Source organism: Cricetulus griseus, chromosome 7 (assembly GCF_003668045.3).
Source record: "Cricetulus griseus strain 17A/GY chromosome 7, alternate assembly CriGri-PICRH-1.0, whole genome shotgun sequence".
Lineage (NCBI taxonomy): Eukaryota > Metazoa > Chordata > Mammalia > Rodentia > Cricetidae > Cricetulus > Cricetulus griseus.
The window spans coordinates 113,781,045-113,803,169 of NC_048600.1; the positions used below are offsets into that span (position 1 = coordinate 113,781,045).

General features: G+C 52.0%; 2 protein-coding genes across 2 annotated transcripts; both read right to left on the minus strand.

Annotated features, from left to right (window-relative positions):
- Nucleotides 1–1,413: 1,413 nt before the first annotated feature.
- On the minus strand, nucleotides 1,414–18,692 carry Kcnh4 (potassium voltage-gated channel subfamily H member 4). Its single transcript, XM_035448296.1, has 16 exons — nucleotides 18,617–18,692; nucleotides 16,577–16,810; nucleotides 16,123–16,269; nucleotides 15,904–16,031; nucleotides 14,848–15,091; nucleotides 14,597–14,754; nucleotides 11,405–11,612; nucleotides 9,631–9,825; nucleotides 8,874–9,073; nucleotides 7,389–7,638; nucleotides 6,568–6,812; nucleotides 5,826–5,864; nucleotides 5,282–5,634; nucleotides 4,904–5,010; nucleotides 4,064–4,140; nucleotides 1,414–1,809 (listed from the first exon to the last, which is right to left on the minus strand). The coding sequence occupies exons 1-16, from the start codon at nucleotides 18,690–18,692 to the stop codon at nucleotides 1,414–1,416; spliced, it is 3,057 nt and encodes a 1,018-aa protein (XP_035304187.1).
- A 2,259-nt stretch (nucleotides 18,693–20,951) lies between these two features.
- Hcrt (hypocretin neuropeptide precursor) lies at nucleotides 20,952–21,987 on the minus strand. The gene is made up of 2 exons (XM_027427707.2): nucleotides 21,967–21,987; nucleotides 20,952–21,323 (listed from the first exon to the last, which is right to left on the minus strand). Exons 1-2 carry the CDS (start codon nucleotides 21,985–21,987, stop codon nucleotides 20,952–20,954), a joined length of 393 nt encoding a protein of 130 aa, XP_027283508.1.
- Nucleotides 21,988–22,125: the final 138 nt, after the last annotated feature.

The window sequence follows — 22,125 nt, forward strand, 5'->3', positions numbered from 1 at the left end:
CTATCCAAAAGTGAGCCTGCAGTGTTGAGCATGAAAAGAAAGCTGGAAGCCAGAGCAGGTTTTTGAGTTGCCCAGACCCTCAGTTGAGACCATGTTGGAAGGGAGAGGGGACAGATTTGGCTGGGTTTTGGAGGTGGGGACGGCAAAAGGGTGATGCCAGGGAAGCTTTGAGCTGCTGGCAGCAGAAGAGACCACCTTGCATGACAGCCTGCAGAGAGACAGAAACAGAGATGTTGATAGGCTCAAGCCCAAGAATAGAAACAGACATTCCTAGGATCCCCGCCCCTGGAACCCATTCTTTTTGTTTTTTTTTTTTTTTTTTTTTTTTTTTTTTTTTGAGACAGGGTTTCTCTGTGGCTTTGGAGGCTGTCCTGGAACTAGCTCTTGTAGAACAGGCTGGTCTCGAACTCACAGAGATCTGCCTGCCTCTGCCTCCCAAGTGCTGGGATTAAAGGCGTGAGCCACCAACGCCCGGCTTCTGGAGTCCACTCTTAAGGCAGGGATTGCAAATTGAAGTAACACAGGGACCTAACAAATAAGGGAAGCTAATTGGACATCAGGAAATGAAGAACAAACAGGAGGCTGTGAAGAAATGGGGACTATTTTTCAGCCACCCAAGACCAGGTGATTGTTGATTTGGCCAGATGAATGTTGACTCTTGGTAGCCGGACAGCTTTGTTTTTCTCTTGAGAAGTTATAATACTGAATATTTTGTGGCTATTATCTGAAGTTTGATGTTGATAACTAACTCAAAAAAATGGGAAAAAAATGTTCTTAGAGTCAAAGACACATCTGGTGCCATTAGTTTGTTTTCTGTTATGTGCTGTAGGATGAAATGAGCCCCTCCAGTTTGTCGATAATAGGAGGCCTAAGATGTCTTGGGTTTCTCAAATAACAGCTAGCATCTCAAACTCCTTTCAAGGTGACATTGTTCTCAGGATCTTTGGCAAGGGACCCAGATTCTGGGACAGAAGAGCTCCATAATACCATAATACCATCTAGCCTTCTCACTATAGCCCCTGCCTGGTCTAGTCACAGCCTTCATTTCCTAGGATAGATCCTTGCTCTTGACCATTCTTCTGTTCCCAGTCTATACCTGCCTCCAAGTCTTGGGAAGAAAGTAGGACATCTCATCTGCCCAGCCCAGCAGGGCACCACGGTCCATTTCATGCCTGCTGGATCCCATGTCCTCAGATGATGGCTCCCCTCACAGAAGAGGAGGATGGGGGATGGTTTAGAAAATGGAATGGGGTTAGATGTGGCCACTCTTTGTTAAAAAGTCCAGAGAATCCAGAGCCAACCAGACCAGCTGGTGGCTGCTGACCTCGAGGCAAGAGGCCAAAGAGCCCAGCTCTTCCCTGGATGGCAGGTTAGTAATACCCACCCCAGACAGGCCTGGGCCTAAGGCCAGGGTCAGTGGAATGTGTCTGACCCAGACTGGAAGCTGTGTCTCATGAGGCTTGGGGTCAGGGGAGAAGCCTCTGGTGCTGGAGAGGGTCCAAGAGGATCAGGTTCTGAGGGGTAGGGTGCCAACGTGGAAGGTCTCAGCTCTGAGGGAGTGGCCCCTATCTCCACTGTCCCCACACTGGCTGGACAGTGAACCACAGCCAGGGTAGTATCCTGGAGACCTGGTGGGGGTCCAGACACATGAGGAGAGATGCATGGTGGCCTCTGGTGGGGACAAGGAATGTCTGGGGCCCAAGCTGAGTCAGATGAGTGGCTTGGGGGACCCAGCCTGGCTTGTAGGAGGCCCATCATGTGCCGCAGCTCCCGGCTCAGCTGAGACACTTCCTGATTGAGGCGGGAGATCTGGTGAAAACACAGCAAAGTGTCTCGAGGATGCCATAACAATAACCAGGCTCACTTTCCCATCCCCACACTATGGTTTACAAAATTCTTTAACCACTATCTTCCCACAACCACCTGGGGAGAAGAAAGAGCAGGGCCTGTAACAGCCAACAGGTAAAACGCCCCAGCTGATTTCCAAATGCATTTGCAGCACAGACACTGCTCTCTCTGTTCCATCTCTTTTTATGTTTATGTATTTATTTAATGTGTGTGTGTGTGTGTGTGTGTGTGTGTGTGTGTGTGTGTGTGTGTGCGCGTGCGCGCTCGCGCATGTGAGCACTTGAGTGCAGGTGTCTCTCTAGGGCAGAGGTCATCATTGGATAACTTCCTCTTATCAACTTCTACGTTGTTGTTTTTTTTTTTTGTTTTGTTTTGTTTTTCAGGCAGAGTCTCTCATTGAATCTGGAGCTCACCAATCAGCTAGACTGACTGGCCAGCATGGCCCTGCCTGCACACCTTCCCCAGTGGTGGTGTTACAGACATGCACCACCATGCCTGGCTTTTATGTATGCACTGGCTATCAGAGCTCATGTCTTTATGCTTGCATGGCAGGCACTTTACCAATTCAGCCATCTCCTTGAGACTGTCTCAGATAGCTCAGGCTGGCCTCAAACTTGCCATATAACCATGAATGGTCCTGAACTCTTCATCTGCCTTGCCACTATCTCCCAAGTTCAGGGGTTACAGGCACAAGCCACTACACTTGGCTCCCCATCCCTTTTTATTTATTTATTTATTTATTTATTTATTTATTTATTTATTTATTTATTTTTGTTTTTTCGAGATAGGTTTTCTCTGTGGCTTTGGAGGCTGTCCTGGAACTACCTCTTGTAGACCAGGCTGGTCTCAAACTCACAGAGACTCGCCTGCCTCTGCCTCCTGAGTGCTGGGATTCAAGGCGTGCACCACCAACGCCCGGCTATTTATTTATTTATTTATTTGGTTTTTTGAGACAGGGTTTCTCTGTATTGTTTTGGAGGCTGTCCTGGAACTCACTCTGGAGACCAGGCTGCTCTTGAACTCACAGAGATCCGCCTCCCGAGTGCTGGGATTAAAGGCGTGCGCCACCAACACCCGGCTCCCCATCCCTTTTTATAAAGTATAGAAAAATACACTCAGCCACAACCTTGTTCTTGGCCTATCACACAAGCTCAAGTGTCTTCATGAGTGTTTTTCAAACTTTAGTTAGTGCATAATCCATTGAGAAACTTGTCAAAAATGCAGAGTTCTTGGCCCCACCCCAGACATTCCAAACTAGTTAAGCCCCTAGGAACCTGTATTTTAAAGGTAGTTCTGATTCAAAGTCAGATATGAGAATCACTGGCCTAGAGATGAGGGCAGCCTGAGACAGGGAGCAGAAGCAGGGCTTGCCATTAACCTTGAACTGTAGATAGCTCCAGGCCCTGCCCTAGCCCAGGTGCCACCTCTCTGGGCTGCCTGCTGTTTATCAGAACAGAGGGAAGGTGACTCCCAGGGGCTGGGTTTGGTAGCTATGTGTCAACAATACTGAGATCCCTTGGGAAAGAAGCAGAGGCAGTACCTAGCCTAGAATCTGGGCTTTTCCTGACCAAGATTCAGCCATATGCACACAGGTCCTCTAAGCTTAAAAGCCTCTCAGCTTCCCTATTCACTGACCCAACACACACACACACACACACACACACACACACACACACACACACACACACACACCAGCACTGGGTAAAGGTAAAAAGGGAAAGGGCTAGAGCCTTCCTTGAGCATCAGACTTGGTGCTTGGTTGGTTGGTCCCAGGCTGTAAACAGAGACTTGGTTGTGGGAGGAGGAGATGTTACTGAGTCCCTGAGATGCACACAGGGACTGGACCAGACGTATGTGCACTCTCATCTCACCCTCACACTTCTGGGAAGGGCACTTTACTTATTTATTTATTTAGGTTTTTTTGAGACAGGATTCTCTGTATAGTCCTGGTTGTCCTGGAACTCACACTGTAGACCAGACTGGCCTCTACCTCCCGAAAGTGCTTGGGATTGAAGGCGGGTGTGTGACATATTATTTTTCTAACTTGTACGTGAGGAAATAAGGCCAGCATGGCTGTGGGACTTGCCCAGGGTCATTTAGCTAGTGTGACTAACCGAACACGGAACTCTGGCTATCTCCAGAACATGGCATGCTCCTCTCAGACATCGAGACACTATTCTCTGGGGTTGGCAGGGAAGAGCCAAACAAAACCTACCTCCTGGTTCAGCCTGCAGACCTTTTCCTTCACCTCCTCTGCTGCCTCTGTGGCCAGTTCCCGGCTGGGCCTGGAGCCTGCAGACAGAACTGGGTGAAGAGATGCGGATGAGTTCATGGAGCATGACTACCCAAGTCCCCACTCCTCTCTCTTGCCTGACAAGCAGGGAGCAGGGAATAGAATGCTCTGGCATCAGAGAGATGGGGAAACCAACCCCAGAAGCTGATTTTGAGGCCCAGCCTTGGCTCTTCCTCCAAGCCCACGCCACCCCCAGGGCATTTTGGCATCCAAATACTATATAGTGTCTCTTCTGTGTATGCCTTGATACCTTGGCATAGTTGTTCCACTTTACCAAAGTTCTATGCTCTTTCTTTTTAATTACATTTACTTATTTATAGTTGTGTGTATGTGTGCCCCACAGTGCTCCTGTGGAAATCAGATGACAGCTTTCAGAAGTCAGTTCCCTCCTTCCACCATATAGGCACTAGGGATCAAACTCAATTCATCCAGCTTTACCTTTACCATTGAACCATGTCACTGACTCCTTACAGCCCATTTAAGAAGTAACCAAAGCATCCCCTCCATTCCTACCACAAACTCTTTTTTCTTTTCTCATTTGTAGAACTTAGCACATAATTATAATTCTCTAATTGTTATCTGTGTACACAGGTGTTGCCTCCCCTGCCCATGCTAAAATGTTGGCAGGATCTGGTTTGACTGTATATTTCTAGGATCCCATGTAACATATATGACATGGGTGGATGGATGGATGGATGGATGGATGGATGGATGGATGGACAGATATATGAAGACTGAGTTGAAGTCACTGTGTTTCCTTACCTGAAGGGGGAGCCTGAGAGCGAGTTCTGGTGGGCTCTGGCCTCTTGCTGAACCGAAATGTAGAGGCCTCAGCTGTGTTACTGGAGTCCTCAATGCCATCCACAATCCTAGGGATAGAGTAAATCGCGTCAGCACCACGGGGAGGGTGCAGGGCCCGAACGGAGCAGGCAGAAGGTGAATGAGGGAAGCAGAGCCAGGAAACTGGGGAAGAACAGTGGTCAAAGCAGAATGGGATTGCAAGCTGTGGTTGGAAAGGCAGGGCTGGCAAATGGGGCAGAGACAGTAAGGAGCACTGGTTGGAACGCTGGGAATGGAGCCCAAAGAAGGTTCTGGAAGCCAGCAGGGATATGAGAAAGGCAAGGAAGGCTGGCATCTCACCGGGGACTGAGGTCCGGAGGTCCAAATGTTCCCAGTGGGGGAATGAGGAGCTGGGGGGGCTTCCAGGCAGCAGAGCCCCTGGGGGGGCTATGCAGGGAGGGACTCTGGCCCCGGCCAGCCAGGGCAGGGGAAGGAGATGGGGACAGGGAAGGAGAGGAGACAAGGGCTGAGAATGGGGGCAGCTCCTCGCCCAAAAGGCTGACCAGGGACCCCCGAGGTCGTGCTGGACTGAGGTTGGGCAGCAGGAGGGGCCGACGGGGCTTGGGACCAGCCCCAGGCTCCATGCCACCCTCGGTTTCTGTGATGGATGGCAAAGTCTTGTCTGAGGAAGAACCAAGAGTGTCAGAGCGTGGCTGTGGGAAGAGGGAGCAGCAGATGTCACCGGATGGTGGACAATAGGACCCTTCATTGGGGTGCAACCCTCAGGACATGCACTGCTCCCCATCCTCTGTTCCTTCTCCCTGTGGCAGAGGAGCCAAGGGAAGATGCCCCCCTCCCAGCCTCTCCATAGAACAACTTCATCACACCCAGGAGGGAGTATTACCTGGGAGAGGCGAGGAGAGCGTGAGAAGCGGCCGAGGCCCTGTGGGGACAGAGTGGAATTAAGCTGACTCCCACCTCTCCAGTCTCCGGTACAGCCCCTCTTCATTCTACCTAACAGTGTTAAGAGACCGAGCACACGGGGCCTTTTCATGAAACCGAGCCAGACATCACCAACTCTAACTCCGGAATTCAGAGTGACAAAGTGAAGCCCCCAAAGTAACAAAAGACAAGGGCCTAAGGTATGGACACATCAGCCTGAAACAAGTGGGAAACGTTGGGACAAGAGTGGGGGAGAGGAGCCTCAGTGTGTGGGTATGGTAGAGTCCAGAGAGGGGCTTCGTGAAGCTAGAATGAGGCTGAGAGGTACTCAGCAATAGAAGATTGTCAAGGTGCTGGGAGAGGCCCAGGGGTGTGGGGTGGAAAGACGTTAAGTGTATATGAAGCAACAGAAGAAGGTAGTTAGAGGTGATGTTTTTAAGGAGGAGAGAGATGCAAGAGGCTGTCTGGGGCCAAGTGGTGGTGGGATAAGCCTTTAATCCCAGGACTTGGAGGCAGAGTCAGGTGAATCTTTGTGAGTTCAAGGCCAGCCTGGTTTACTACACTTCTGCAAGTTCCAGGACAGCCAAGGCTGTTACACCGAGAAGCCCTATCTCGGAGTGTGGGGAGGGGGTTCTCTGGGACTGGAGGTCTGTTTTGAAGGAAGGTACCTTGGTGGCGGCAACAGCCATACAGTATCTACATACATTGTTTTCAGAGCCTTGGCGCAGGTTGAAGGTTAGGTCCCGGGGTAGGCCAGCCCGGAAGGCAGCCCCATATTCTGGATACAGCCGCAGGACCTCAGCCAGCCCTCGGCTGCTCAGCTGCTGCAGGCCACAGTAAGTCAGTGCTTTCACGTCAGCGCTGGTCTTCAGCACGCAGCTGGGGCCTGCCCCTGACCAAGGCTCCTGCCCCAACTCAGGGATGTCTGCCCCAATCAAGTCCCCCTTCCCTGTGATTAAAGGAAGGGACAGTCAACTTGGATGAAGGGAACTGTACATCAGTGGGTGGTGACGCATATATCTGAGAGACAGTCAGTGTACTTAAGGGTGGTTGAAGGCGAGTTGATAAAGTGCGTTGGAAAGAGGGAATCAGGGGACTTAGACAAGGCCTGTGGAGAATGGCTGGTGACACTGGGCAGCAGCTAGTGGGATATGTCAATAGTGCTGGAGAAACGGACAATAGAATTGGAGGATCAATAAAGAATGGCCAGACGGGTCAGTCCAAGGGTAAAGGTCAGTGGGTTTTAGAGTCACCGGAGAAGGGACAATGGGGCTGGAAGACAATGCAAAGGAATGGAATGAGTTGAGCAAATGGCAGTCATTGGTGAGGGGCCAGTGGGTTAGGGGTGGCCAACAAGGGGAAAGTAGGGGAAATGATCAAAGGGGAACTGTACTAGGGATCAAGGAAGAATACTCCTCAGTAAGCATTCTAGGTATTCACTAGGGGTCTCCCTCGACCCCAGGCGATTCCCAAGTCCTCTGGGGAAGGTCTTAGGGTGGGCAGTGCGTGGCGGTAGGGTTCTCACCAAGGATGGCCAGCACCATGTTGTCTCGGAGCACCTCAAGCGAGCCAGAGCAGACATAGTAGTGAGCCTGGAGGGCATCCCCACGGCGTAACAGGTACTCCCCAGGAGCACAAAATGAGGTCTTGATGTGCAGGGAGAGGGCCCGAAGGCAGCCCCTGCTAGCTGCTCCAAACAACGGCAGCTGCAGGATCTCCCGATTCAGGTGCATAGCAATGTCAGCTCGCAGCTCGTCTGGGAAGTCACGCAGTAACTGCATAAGAGGCAGAGGTCATTCTGGCCATCCCCCTGCAGTCACTACACAAATCCTCAAATGAGTTGGGCTGTTCCCAAGGCTCCTTGCATAGTCTGTCCCCTCAACTCACTTCTCACATCTACATTCTCCCACATCATGACAGCCGGCTCCTGTCTTCCCCACTACTCATGCCTGAAAGCCCCAACGATGGCTTCACATGTGTATTTACAACACCTACCTGATGGGACAACCTCTACCCGATTCTCCCGTACTCTCTGCATACGGCTGATGGTCAAGCCCTGGACTCTCACTTTCATCCATAAGCCTAGTCTTCCTCCAGGGGTGCCTTCATCCCACCCCTGGATCCCAGGCCAGTTCTAGGCAGCACTGTGAGCTGCTCTCTTGCAACCAACTGGAAATTGCCTGCTCTTGTGGATCCTATCTAGTCAAGACTCCTATCCCTCCTCCACCCTCTGCCACACCCCATCCTAGAGATCTGACAGAATAAAACTGAAAACTCAAGACTATTCACTCTCTGGGACTGCAGCTGCCCCAGCCCCAACTCTGGTGCCGGCACCTCCCAGTACAGCCTCCTCTTTTCCGAGGTTCACTCAACAACTCTCAGATCCTTGAACCCACCAGCACTCACGAACCTAGGTTCCTATTGCTCTTTTTTATTTTTTTGCCGGGAATGGCCTTCCCTAGGCAAACTGATTCTCTTGACCATGCTGTATCACTTTCTCTGCCATCTTCCTTGTCTCCTCTGGACTCAGACCCAATGAAGGCCCTACTGCAGAGATGCCACTCTTGTATGTTACTACGTGTTTCTCTGTACCTGTCTCCCTCCCTCACTTTTCTTGGGGTCTCCTTGAGGGCCAGAAGCTGTGGTGTGTAAATGCTTCTAGCTGCCCCCATCCTCTACCGTGTTCAAGACATGGAGAATGAATGGAAAATGGTGGCTTGGTCCACCACAGGGCTGGGAGGAAACTGTGACGCCTACCATGATGGAGAATCTGAGGCCCAGAGAAGGCAAGGTGTCCACCCAAGTCCAGATTCAAGCATGCTATTTCCTTTCAACCTCCATGTTTAAGCACCAAAGGAAGGGATTTATTTGGATTTGGCTGGGTGCACATTCTTGCTAAGAGCCCCATGCCTCTCTAGACCCTGATTTCCTCCATTCCAATCCTGGAGACGCAGTAGCCCTTCCCCACTGCCCTGCTTCATGGCTGGAAGGAGCCCCTGCTCAGCACTACCTCATTGGCATCGATGCCGCTGTTAACAGCCCATGTAGTCTGGAAGTACTCCAGCATGCGCTGCTTGAGTGGGCGGGGCAGGCGATGCACGCGGATGAAGTCCTTGAGGTCCTTCATGCGGCTATGGTAGAGCGAGCGTCGGGAGTACATGCGCTGGATGATGGCTGTGACATTCCCGAACACCACTGCGTGCATCAGTGCTGCAGAGGTGGCAACCCACAGTGTATCAGAGGCAGTCACCCCTCCATTTGCTCCTTGTACTCCCCGAATCACCCTGCCTTGGATGGGTCTCAGAGGTTCTGGGGAGGCATAGGAGAGCTAGTGAGTTCCTGTGAGCTCATCTAACAATCAGAGGCAGGGAAAGTAGGAGGCCACCCGTACTCCTCTCTCATCACTTCCTTAGGTCATGACCTCTTTTTTGGTTTTTCGAGACAGGGTTTCTCTGTGTAGCTTTGGAGCCTATCCTGGCACTCGCTCTGGAGACCGGAGTGGTCTCGAACTCACAGAGATCTGCCTGCCTCTGCCTCCCGAGCGCTGGGATTAAAGGCGTGCGCCACCAAAGCCCGGCTGTCATGACCTCTTAAAAGAGGTCACAGTTCATGTTTATGGGCACAGTCATGAACAATGAAGAAAGGGCTATGAATGAACACGTGACTGTGTGGATTTGGGAGGGCACCTTGCTTTCACTGGGCCTCAGTTTCCCCATGCACTAGCCTGGATTTTCAGGGCTCCCTGGGTATGGCGGGTATGGCCTCACCGCCGATGAGCATGGTGCAGATGGAGAAGATCTTCTCAGCGTCAGTGTTGGCACACACGTTGCCGAAGCCCACACTGGTGAGGCTGCTCAGTGTGAAGTAGAGAGCCGCGATGTAGGCGCTGCGCCGGGAGGGTCCACCTGCCGAGCCATTGACATAGGGCGCCTCCAGCCGCTTGCCTAGCTCATGCAACCAACCTGTGATATGGAGGGAAGGGGGAAATTATGGCTGGCTATACAAGCACTGGAGAAAGCATTTCCCTGATCTACCTGTTTGGATTCATATTTACAAAGGCAAGGGGCAGTTTGTGCTGAGACAGGAACTGTGCGGAGCTGCTGTCACTGGGCCTGGAGGCCATCAGCTGGCAATAGCTGCACTCCCACTCACTCCTTTGACTGCTGACTGCAGAGACCCCTTCAAGCCCCTAGGATGTTACAGTGTGCTTCCTGTGTGTGTTGGAGGGAGGGTGCTGAGATCCCACCCAGCCAGGGCTGTCCCTGCCATCATCCGTAAACAGTGTCAAGGAGAAAAAAAAAACAAAAAAACAAAACAAACAAACAAAAACTATTTCAGGTGGGAGGCAAGCGACTAAAGCAGAGTGTGTTAGAAACCATAGCAGGTTAGGGGAGCCAAGATGGATCCTGGGGACGTGGTTCTCTTAGGACATGACATTTTGGTTAAGGGTGAAAGTATAGAAAATTCACCATGAGGAAGGATGGGGCTTCCCAGGGAGGGAAACATGGACAAAGCCCAGAGTGAGAAAGTAGCAGGTTAGGTCTAGGAGGGCAGTCAGTGTCCACAGACTGTACAGGAGGACGTAGAGTGGTGGGGACATTGAACTGCCTGGGACACTGGACCACCAAGCATGGACTTAGGTTTGGGGGGCAGTGGGAGCTAGGGTAAGGGCCCAGGTAGGAGCTGGGAGAGGGTATCTATTTTTTTTAATTATTATAGATATATTTATTTTATTTCTAATGTGTATGAGTGTTTGCCAACATGTTATGCATTTGTACCATGTGTGTCTGGTATTTGCACAGGTCAGAAGAGGTCATTAGGTCCCCTGTGAGCCACCTATCATACGGGTGTTAGGAACTGAACCCAGGTCCTCCGAAAGGTCAACAAGCACTCTTAACTCTCCGGTCTTTCTAGCCATCTCGCCAGCCTCCAGTGCTGACTCATGGGAGACCAATTTGGATGCAGCAAGGAAAGTGTTAGTGGGGTGAGGTCAAGAGGAAGACAGGGAAAGCAGTGGATCCCCTTAGTTCTTCGTAGGAGTCGCTCAGAGAGGGAGACGGGTGGACTGGACAAGGTAGTAGAGATGGAGAGAAGATGCCAGACCCAAGTGGTGGGTCAGGTGTGGGCTGAAGGAGAGGGAGGTGTCTAGGACCTGACCTACTTTCCAAGGAAACATTGAGGGCCTGGGGCTGCCTCCTGGCCAGTGGCCCCATTAATTGTGGCTAAGGAGGAATCGATGATGGCAGAGAGTTCACAGGCTTCTGAGCCTTTGCACACAGTGCTTCCTCTACCCAAAATACTCTCTCTCCATCAGAGTGTTTCCCGTGTTGTTGACAGGTCTTGGCCTCCTTCCCAGTTAGGCTAGAAGTTTCCCCCTTCTCTTCAAACTGGTGTCCCACACTTGATCCAGAATGAGCTCAGGGCATTTTATAGGGTGGTTCGAGGTCTATGGGATGGGGAGGTGTTAAGTCCTGGGGGCATCACTTTGGGGACAGGGCAAATGGAGAAGTAGCAAGTGAAAGTCTGGGACCAGTGGCTCACCAATGTCCCAGAGCAGCGGGTCATTGGCCTCCATCTCCCGGCGCCCGATGACATACCAGACGCAGGCCATCCAATGAGCAAGGAGTGCAAAAACGGACATGAGCAGCGTGAGCACCACCGCACTGCACTGCGAGTACCGCTCCAGCTTCTGCAGCAGCCGCAGCAACCGCAGGAGCCGTACCGTTTTCAGCAGGTGTACCAGTGAGGTCTGCGGGTGGGCAGGAGGGAGACCGTCAGCAGGTGCAACTCCCCAGAGCCCTTACATAGCACCCTCCCACCCTCCACCTCCCACCTGCCCCTCCAGGCCCTTCCCACCAGACACCCTGGGGGAGCCAGGGGAAGCTGCAAAAAACTGTCTCTGTTGTCCTGAGAGAGTGACTTTAGAATGAACACATCAGGAGAGAATAATTAGCTACTGAGGACTTCTTTTTTGGTTTTTCGAGACAGGGTTTCTCTGTGGCTTTGGAGGCTGTCCTGGAACTAACTCTTGTAGACCAGGCTGGTCTCCAACTCACAGAGATTCACCTGCCTCTGCCTCCCGAGTGCTGGGATGAAAGGCGTGCACCACCACTGCCTGGCCTGAGAACTTCTGCATTGTACCACCACTGTGCTAGGCATATGTAATCCTCATTAAAACAAACAAAACAGTATTGGAGCCTGAGGTCCAGTTATCATCCCAGGTCCCAATTTGCTGATGAATGAACTTGGGCTCACAGAAGCTGGTAACATGCTTCAAGATCACAGACCAGGGAAATAGTGGAGCTGTAACTGAAGTCCAAGATGATGGACATCAAGTCCGTCTGGGGCTAAGCTGCCTCATAGAACTACGGGATGACTCAGGAGCAAGCCCTGGTCAGAGCTGGGAGAGAGAGGGAGTAGACTGGATGATCTATTGGAGATTCCTGTTCCAAGCTCCAGGAACAATCAGGTGAGGTTGGCAACTGACATGGAAAAGTGTGATGAATGGGATGGGAACAAATAAGGAGCCTGAGGACTCCAAAGGCTAAGGGCTTTCCCCCTTGTATGTCAGGTGAGGAGGAGAGCATGGCTTGAGGACACCTGGGATTGATGGAGCCGTAAATTCTAGCAAAGACCCTGGAAACATTTGTTAATTTTACCTCTATGGGGAAAGGACTCAGAGAGCATGCCAGGACACCTTGTACATTCTAGACAAGTTTTTTTTTTGTTTTTTTGTTAACCATATCCCTGAATCTGCTGTTTTTGTTATAATTATTAACACTTCCAGAAGACCTAATATGGCAGGCAAGGAGTGGGTTGTTTTTTTTTTTTTTTTTTTTTTTGTGCATAGGAGCAGCTCAGCAGCTAGAGCTGTAGGCTCGAGGGATCTGGATAAAGCCCTCACCATAATTTCGGGGAGCCAGGAAGGAGAATATCCCGAAGCCCTGACACTGCTCCAGAACCAACTCATGTATCTCTAATGTTAAGTGAAGGGGTTAGGAAGGAGATGGCCCTGGTTCTTCACCAGGAACCCGTTTTAAGTCTGAACTAAAGTCTTAAGACTTAACACAACTACCTCCAGCCCCAGAACATCTGGCTCCCAAACTTGAACAAGTCAGAGATCCCCAAGGTCACACTTGCTTCTGTGTCCCACACCCTTAGGGACCTTTCTCTCATTGTTCCTTTGGCTAGAATATCATTGGCACGGCCCCTTTAACTCTTGTCAGTGTCTGTACCTCTAATTCCGTGCTAGCTCTCTCAGGCTTTCCTCACCTACCCTAAGTCATACATCTGGAGATCCTGGCTACCTGGGAAGCAGGTTGTACATGGGAAAGAATATTAGCTAGGATTCCGGAGACCTAGTTCTGACTGAGCTTCCATATCAACATTTGAAAATAAGAGTGAAGAACCTTCCCTGAAGGGTTCCACGTGATGACGTGTGTGAAAGTATGTGTGTGAAATTTTACAGATCTGTAAAGTACTCCCAATGGTACCAGAAGAGAGGGGACAGCATGAGAGGAGGGGCTGGTGGCTCTCTGTAGTACACCCTCTCTTGTAAGGAACACTAGTTGGTGGGCATAGAGGCATGGCTACAGGAAGCCCTTTTCGGAATGGTCAGGACCTCAGGGCAGGCTCTCTCTCTCTCTCTCTCTCTCACACACACACACACACACACACACACACACACACGCACGTGTGAAGGAGCATACACACACATGTGCACAGCCAGTGGAAGGGGCCCACAGCCCGTTGGCGGCTAGTTAAATCCGGCTTCGTGTAGGTGGTTTCCTGCTATAGCTGAGTGCAGCAGGGAGAGCACACAGGAAAACTGCTCTCCACCTCTCCTCCCCCACAATGGCGAGGGGGCTTGGGGACACAAGGCAAGACTGCCTCACCTTGGACTAGAGAAGACCTACTGTCTGGTTCCATCCTGGCCACCCAGGTCATTTCCAGGAAGTCCCCAGTGAAAACACAGGTCCAGGTACACTCCTCAGCCTCTGACTCGCTGGCTTGACTTACTATGCGCTTTCTCTGGCATCTCATCCTTTGCTAGCCAAATCCTGTTCACTCTTAGAGGCTTAGCTCTGCTCCTGCCTCCTCCAGGAACAGTTCCTTCCCAGACCACCTCAGCCCCTGCTCAACTGGGATGCTTCTGCCCCCGGGTGCTGGCCTGATTTCAGAATGTTTTTACATATGCTGGCATTCCAGCCTAGATCTCCAAGGCCAGTCCAGACTTCATGCAGCATTACCAGGCTGCTACTGCCCACTCCCATTCACCAATTCTGTGGCTGATGTCCTCCTTGCATTATTCTTGCCTGCCTCACCAATCTGAGGGGGCTTTGAGTGCCAGTTCCTTGTCTCTTTCTACCATAGTGACCAGGCCCCCCATATAGTGTTTTGCAGACAGCTAAATGCTCATCAGTTGTTTGTGAAATAAAAAATGTGAAAAGTACCACTCATCTGGCATCAGACCAACGCCGCCTTGGTAGCCATAGTTAGCTTTTCGTTTGTCTCAGCTTCCCTCAAAGACTGTGAGCTGAGTTCTCCAAGAGCATAGACCCTTTGGGATCCTTCCCAGTGCCTGGCTCAGGGCTGTGCCAGAGTCAGAGAGACATCTATCTGCATATGAATTGATGGGAAGGCCTGTGGCTGGATCTGTGGTTGCCTCTCTAATGGGAGATGCTAGGTTGGAGTTCAGATGCTAGGATGCATGGTGGGATGTGGGTCACTCACCACGGTGATGTTGAAGACATACAGCAGGTCAAAGGGCAAAGCAGCAATAAGGTCCACGAAGAACCAGGTGGCCAGGTAGTGGAGGCCAATAGAGCGAGGAGCAGAGATCACCTGACCCGATTGGGACACATAGGTGGTGCGGAAGTTCAAGATGATATCTGAGGAATGTAAGAGGCTGTTACTTGCGAGGGAGTCTTGTCAGAGTGGGTCCCCATAGCCCACCCTCCAGATTAGTAGGGAAGAGGTCTGACCCAGGATGAAGAGCATCTCCACAGCGATGTCACTGACAAGGGTGTGTCGAGAAGTGATGGGGGTGTCATCATCACCAGAGAAGCAGACGTTGTAGGGGACCGTGACCGCAACATAGAATGTGGCCAGGAGGATGAGGCCATCCCAGACAGCCTTGGGGATGCTGTAGTGGAGGAGGAGGCAGCGGGAGCCCCCCACGGAGGCCACCTTGTACTCAGGCACTGATGGCTTTGGCTCAAACACGTTCTAAAGGGAGAGGGATGGTGGTTGGGGACACTTGGGGTAAAGAAAAGTTGAGGCTGGGGGAAGAGAGAGTCAGGGGTTAGGAAAAGGGGGAAGGTGGGCATTGCAATGGTAGCCAGAAAGGGGATGGAAGGTATGGGGGAGGAATTCTCAGGCTGGTACCTGGCACTTCTATCTCTGTACCAAGCTATTGTTCAGGCTTCGTTTTGTAATTCTTTCTTTTTGCTTCTTTCATTCTTTTCTTGTGCTAGGGACTGAACCCAGGGGACTTGTGCTTGCAAGGCAGGCACTCTATCACTCAGTTAAATCTCCACAAAACACCCTCAGGCCCCTTCTGGAGAAATCAGGCTTTATCAGTTGTGTTTACATAGATTGACCCTTGCCCTCCACGAAGAGATTATGGCAACCAGGCAAATGTCCTAGCCTGAAGGGTCATAACTTCTTTGTAGTTCTTTCTGAGGGCCTAGTGAGGGGTGAGTATGCCCCAGAGGGAGGAGGTTACCCCTGCTTATCCAGACCCTATCACCTTAACAGACTACAGAAGTGGGTGGGAGACTCCATCCCTTGGCTTTGTCAGGATCCTTGGGGGTGGAGCATAGGGTGGGATGCTCAGTCCACAGCGGGGGACTTTCTTCCTCAGATCACAGCAGCTTATGAGTTCATCCTTCATGACGCAGAAAGTAGCACACGGAAAATGGGTGGGCAGAGGGACAAGCTAACAGAGGGAGACTGAGCAGACAGGGAGAGAGGGAAAAGATAGCAGGGAATTAGGGCTGGAGGAGGACTTGGGAATACCAGTTGGGAGTGGAACTCACATTATTCGCCTTCACGCTTCCCTGACCCCGGCGACCAAAGTGGCCGGTCAGTCGGTGTAGGACAGTCCGGTTCTGCCTCCTGGTGGACCGAAGTTTTGAGCTAGTTCCTCTCCTCCCAAGAGAGTTTTCTATTAGGGGGAAAAATGGGCAGAGATAAGCTGGGGTGCATCCTAAGAGGCTGTGTGTGAGCAGTCTATTGTGACCCAGACTTATAGTTACCATGATTATTGTCCCCACGGAGTCCCGGTGAGCCAAGTCCTGGGCCTCCACTCTGAGTGATGTCCTTGAAAGAAAATAGGAACAGCACAACCTCCCCCATCTCATTCTTGATGGGCATCATGTCCAGGAGACACCAAAAGGCTGAGCCTGTGGGCACAGAGAAAGGGCAGAAGTGTGTGAGCAGCCTTGTGTATGCTTTTGGTTTTCCATGTTTTCTTGATGTAGTCAAAGGATTTGGTAAATGTTTAGACTGGGAGATACCCCAGAGACTTGTCATCTGGTTCCTTCACTTTCCAAATGGAAAAACCAAGGCCCAGCCAAGATCAGGGATGAACTTAGTCCTGCTGCCCGCTTGTAGCCATGCAAGAATAAGCCCCAAAGCTCTTCTATGTCCAGTAGACTCTGGGTGAGACCTGGGACTTGGGCAGATGTGAAGTCAGGTCAGGCTCCTCACCATCCTTTCGGTAAAAGCAGATTTCAGCTCGGTGTTCCTGGTGGCCCTCCAGGGCCTTTTGCAGCCGTTGCAGGGCCGGCTCACTGGTCTCTGGGCCATAAAGGAACCGGCAGCTACAGGTTTTCTGCATGACCTCAGTGCGGCCGTAGCCTGTGAGCTCACAGAAGCCGTCAGAGCAGTAGACGATGGGAAAACCACGTGGGCCCTGTGCATTGGCCAGAAGGAAGTTGCTGTCTATAGGAGGGAGAAGTCAGGGTCAGGGCCAGGCCAAAAGGGGAGCTAACTTCCAGATAAACAACAGTTCCCTCAAGTTGTGGACAAGGATAGAGCTAGAAGCTTCTAGATGGTTCCCAAGGGAGCTCTGAGATGTTCTGAAATGAAGGCAAGAGATAGAACAAGAGGGAAAGAATTCAAGGGTGGCCTGGAGTCTTTTGGAGAACTAGAGAAGGAACCCCATGAGGCTATGTGGTTCATATTCCTGCCTTCAAGCTGGGCAGCTGTGACCTCAGAGAGCAACACAGAATGGTAAGGGCATGGGCCCCAGCACTCACTCCCACCACCCACTGAATGGGACCTGGAGCAAGTTAACTACAGCTCCTGTGCCACAGCTTCCTTTTCTGCAAACTGGGACACAATGTGCCTTTCCCTGGTGGCTGTGGGTTGCATCAGGTAACTTGGGAAGAAGGCTTCTTGGCACTTAGTAAATGCTACTCGGAGAAGGGAAAAAGACCCTCTCCCTGCCACTCAATTCTGGAAGCACATCCTTGGATACTACCCTGGCATCCTGTTGTAATGAGCAGGACAAAGATTCTGATGACATCATTCTCTTATTGTTAAACCAAGAGGCAGACAATTTCCAAACTCACAAATGTGCTTAAAGTGGGGAAAGACAGTGGGAGACACACATCATCTTTCTTGCCTTCCAGGAAATGCCCGCTTTTTGATATTTTTTAACTAGTTTCAGGGGATCTGTTCCTGGTGCTCAAAGTCAAACTGGAGAAGACATTGAGGTGTGAGCTGCAGCCACCCCCAGCACCAGAGCTTGAGTTGGCTCCCTCTAGCTTCAGTGGATTAGAGGCTCGGGGGTGGGAGGGCATCCAGGGACAGGCTCAGTTGATGGGATATGAAACACAAACAGTACAAGGACCCTAGGAGAGGTTACTGTCAGGGTATGGGGTGACTGATCGGGACACTTAGTGTGCCTGGGAAGCACTGGGTCCTGGGAACAGCCTACTTCTTCCATCCCAGGGCCCGTTGCCTCGGTGATTGGCGCTATGGAAACAAGGGAGGTGGGGGGGGGGGCTGGCGGCTCGGTTTCCGCCCTCGGCTACCGCTCCCCCACCCTCCTAATGCCCGCCAGGGTTTCGGAGACGGACAAAGGAAGACATGGGGGTTCCAGAGTTGGTAGAGGGAATGGCGGGAGAAGAGGCCGGGAAGGAGCCATGTGGCTGTCCAAGGTGCTGAACTTGGGAATCATGCTCAGGTGGGCTAGCAGAGAGTTCCCTTGGTCTCAAGTACTTGCCCCCGCTTTGCCTCATCTACCTCAAACACAGATATCTCATAATTTGGGGGCGCGTGACTTTAATAAGACTGGGTCTTGCCTATGTCTGACCCACCCCTCCCTCCCTCTCTCTCTCTCTCTCTCTCTCTCTCTCTCTCTCTCTCTTTCTCTCTCTCCTGGGGCAGGGGCATCTGGAGTCATCAGACCACTTTGTCCCATCTCCACATCTCAGATACCTCTATACACACCCCCAGCACTGCTCTGCCCCGGAGTGGGTGGCTCCCAAGGCCCCTCTCCTCCGTCTTATGGCACAAAGAGCCTCTTCTGCTTTGAGTCACACCCCCTAACCTTGTCCTCCCCCCCCACCCCGCCTCCCGCCGCCCGGGTCTCTTGATCTTCCACTCTACGGGGCTCTGCACTCTGCTTCTTTACCACGGTTTTAGGAGTTCCTGCACCCCATTCTCTCTCCTCTGATCACACCTTATCTAGGATACCCACCCTGTCCCAAGGAGACTTGACCCAGCCCCCACCCAACTCACGCGTGCCGTCAAAGCGGGTGGCGATGGTGTCCAGAAAGGTGTTTTGAGGGGCCAGCAACCCCTTCATGACCGGCATGGCCCCGGGTGCGGATTCGAGGCGCTGCGCGGGCTGCGTTCAGCGCGGCCTGGCCGGAGGGGGCGCGCTACCGGCGGGGCCGGGGCGCCCCATGCGCCGGCCTGCCTCCTCCCCTCCTCTCGCCGCCGCTGCCTCTCTGCTCTGAAACTGGTAGATCTGAGCTCTGCCCCGCAGCACTTGGAGAGCCACCCCCCCAACACCTCCCCACGGGGTCAGGTTATTCTCCGAGGGCTCGGCCGGCGCCCACCACGTGGCTCCGTACCGGGAGGGGCCGCCAGAGACACCCGCACCTCTCCTCCGCGGCCTCCTCCCAGAGGGGAGCGGCCCACGCGTGTCTCTTGGGGAGACTCGGAGACACGCCCACCATCGAGGCTTGAGGTGATGAGGTGGGGCTCGGATGGTGGCCACGCCCTTCTTTCAGGGTGATCACGCCCCTACGCGCGTGGTTCCCTGGCTGCTCTGGGTAGCTCCACCCCACGGGTTTCCCCGCGCGGCCCACGCTGGGACTGATGTCTGGTGTCTGGTTGACAGTGCCGCCTGCTGGAGTTGGGATATTTCTTTCATTCTTCTCAAAAAAGGGTTGTTACATTTATTTTGTGTGTGTGTGTGTGTGTGTGTACATGCCTATGCCATAGTGCAGGGTGTTTCCACAGTCGATTCTCACCTTACACTTTGTAGGTCCCCAGGACCGAACTCAGTTCTTCAGTCTTGACAGTAAGGGCCTTTATCCACCTAGCCCTCTTGCCAGCCCTCATGTCTCCACTTTTGAATTTTATATTACTATCTTAGGGCTATAGTAAAGTGACACAGAGTAGATGGTTTAAACAATTCTGGGATCTAGAAATCCGAGTTCAAGGTTAGATCCCGAACTCAGAGCTTAGATCCCTCTGAAGGCTGTAAAGAATTTTCCATGCTAGCCTCCAGCTTCTAAGAGGGTTGCTGGTGGCCTCTGGCATTCCCCCGCTTGTGGGTGCATTGCCCTGGTCTTTGTTTCCATGTTCATGTAAGTTCCTCCTGAGTCTCTGTGTATATGCCAACCCCCTTTTTATGAGTGCAGTCCTCTTGCTGGATTAGAGGTCTGCCACACTCCAATCTTATCGTACGTGACTGCATCGGCAAGGCCACTTCCTAAATATTGGGGGGTTAAGACTTCAACATGTGGATTTGGGGGGAGCACACTTCAACCTACAGCTGACATCTTTTGCTGTAGTCGAAGAAAAAAAAAATCTTGCTCTGTCTCTGCTTAAGAACATTCCCAGACTTCCATTCTGTACATTGTGGTGTAAAATCTGGTCGTATGCAATGGCTGCATAGACTTACCCACCTGCTTTCCAGTGTGACATTGCCCACATTCCACAGTACTGCCACACCACTGCCACTCTGGAAGGCTCATCTTGCAAGCTCCGGGCCTTGCCTTTTGGACAACCTTACATCCAGCCGTTGCAAGCTGGACTCTGTTCCCTTGTGCAGCTTTCCTGGAGCTCTCTATATAGGCCCTACTACAAAACAGTAGGAGCTGAGGCTGTGGCTCAGTTGGTAGAGTGCTTGCTTAATATACTCCAAGTTCATTCAGTCCCCCAGTACTGCATAAGCCAGGTGTGGTGGAGCACACTTGCAATTTCAACAGCCCTGGGGAGGTAGAGGCAGTAGGATCATTTAAGGTTTAAGGATCATTTAAGTTTAAGGTCATTCTGGTCATTTGAGGACAACCTGGAATACGTAAGACCCAGGTTTGGTTTTTTGTTTTGTTGTGTGTTTTTGTTTTTCGAGACAGGGTTTCTCTGTATAGCTTTGGAGCCTATCCTGGCACTAGCTCTGTAGATCAGGCTGGTTTCGAACTCACAGAGTCTGCTTCTGCTGGGATTAAAGGCGTGGGCCACCACTGGCTGGCCAAGACCCGTTTTTAAAAGAAATAAACCAATAAAGTAGATAGTAGAACAACGCGGGACACATTGGTACCTCACTTCCACTCCCCCACCCCAGGCTTGCACCTCAAGACTCTTCAAGGCTCCTTGCACTGGGTTCTTCCCGACCAAGTATTTAGGACAAAAAACACAAGCTCCTTCTGGAGCCCTAGAGCCTTCACAGTTCTCAAGATGCTTTCCCGCCCCTCCCCGCCCCCTGGAGGCCTGAACTTGACACACGGGAACAAAGAATAGCCACACCAACAGAGACTCGTCTTTATTGCCGTTTTCCTAGAGACTAACACTAGCGAGCAGAGGGGAGAAGATAGGACCAGGACACAGACTGAATACAGGTTCAGACTCCGGACCCGCCCCGGGGCGCTAAAGCAGTGGCGGTTGCGGACAGACAGCGGCGACCAGGGCAGGGATGTGGCTCTAGCTCTGCGCCTGCGCGACGGCCCATGGTCAGGATGCCCGCAGCGTGGTTGCCGTTGGCCTGCAGAAGGCGCTGCAGCCGGCCCTGAAGGCCTGGGGGTCCAGGCCGCCGCTTTCCCAGAGTCAGGATGCCCGCGGCATGGTTGCCAGCGCCGTGCAACAGTTCGTAGAGGCGGCAAGAGCAGGTCTTCTGGCGACAGCAGTCGGGTAGAGGCTGGGCGTCCACCCCAAGCGACAGCAGCGCTGGCGGCAGCAGTAGTAGCAATAGCAGCGTCACGGCGGCCCAGGGAACCTAAAGGGGACAAGAGACAAGGCGCGAATGGGTTTCAGTCCTTACTCAGTCAGCTCCGAACCTCTCCTTGCCTGAGATTGTGCCTGGCTGTCACTGTGTTTCCTGCATCTGGCTCCTTTGTCAACTCATTCTTCAATCCATGGACTAGCCATCTCCTCTAGGAAACCGTCATAGACTTTCACCAGTAGAATAAGTTTGTCCCTTGGAAACATATTTAAAGGCTTACTCCTCCACCTGCAGACAGGTGTGTCTGAGTCTGTCTGAACCAAACATGTAAGCTTAGCAGAAACAAAGAGTTTATTTAGTGTAGTCCTTCCCTCTACACACACAGCAGGACTTTGCCTTTGCTTGGGAAAACTGAACACTGTGGCTATGGACCAGTTTCTTATCCCCTTGGGGCAGCCCCTTCCTCACTACAAAGTAGGCATTGAGCCATCCCTATTACCTGATGTTGTTGAGTGGAAGACATAAACTGACAAGCGAAAAAGCTCTGTAAACATGAGCCTCTAAGAGAATAACTGGCATGACTAGTGTTAACCAAGCAGGCTGCCTGCCTGCCAAGATCCCACCCAGACTCCTGCCTCAGTGCAAGCACTCCAGTGGCCTGCTTTGATGAGGCTCAGCCCTATTCCTAGCTCTTTACCTTAGTAGAAAGAAGATTCATGGTGTCTGGAGTTCAGGGCAGGAGAATCTGGAAAGATGATGTCTTCAGTGCAGAGGTCCAAATACCCAAGAAGACTGATGCCGTGTCGACTGTGGCCTGCTTCCAGGGGCCAGGGGTTTATAGTGCTCTGAGGTGTTG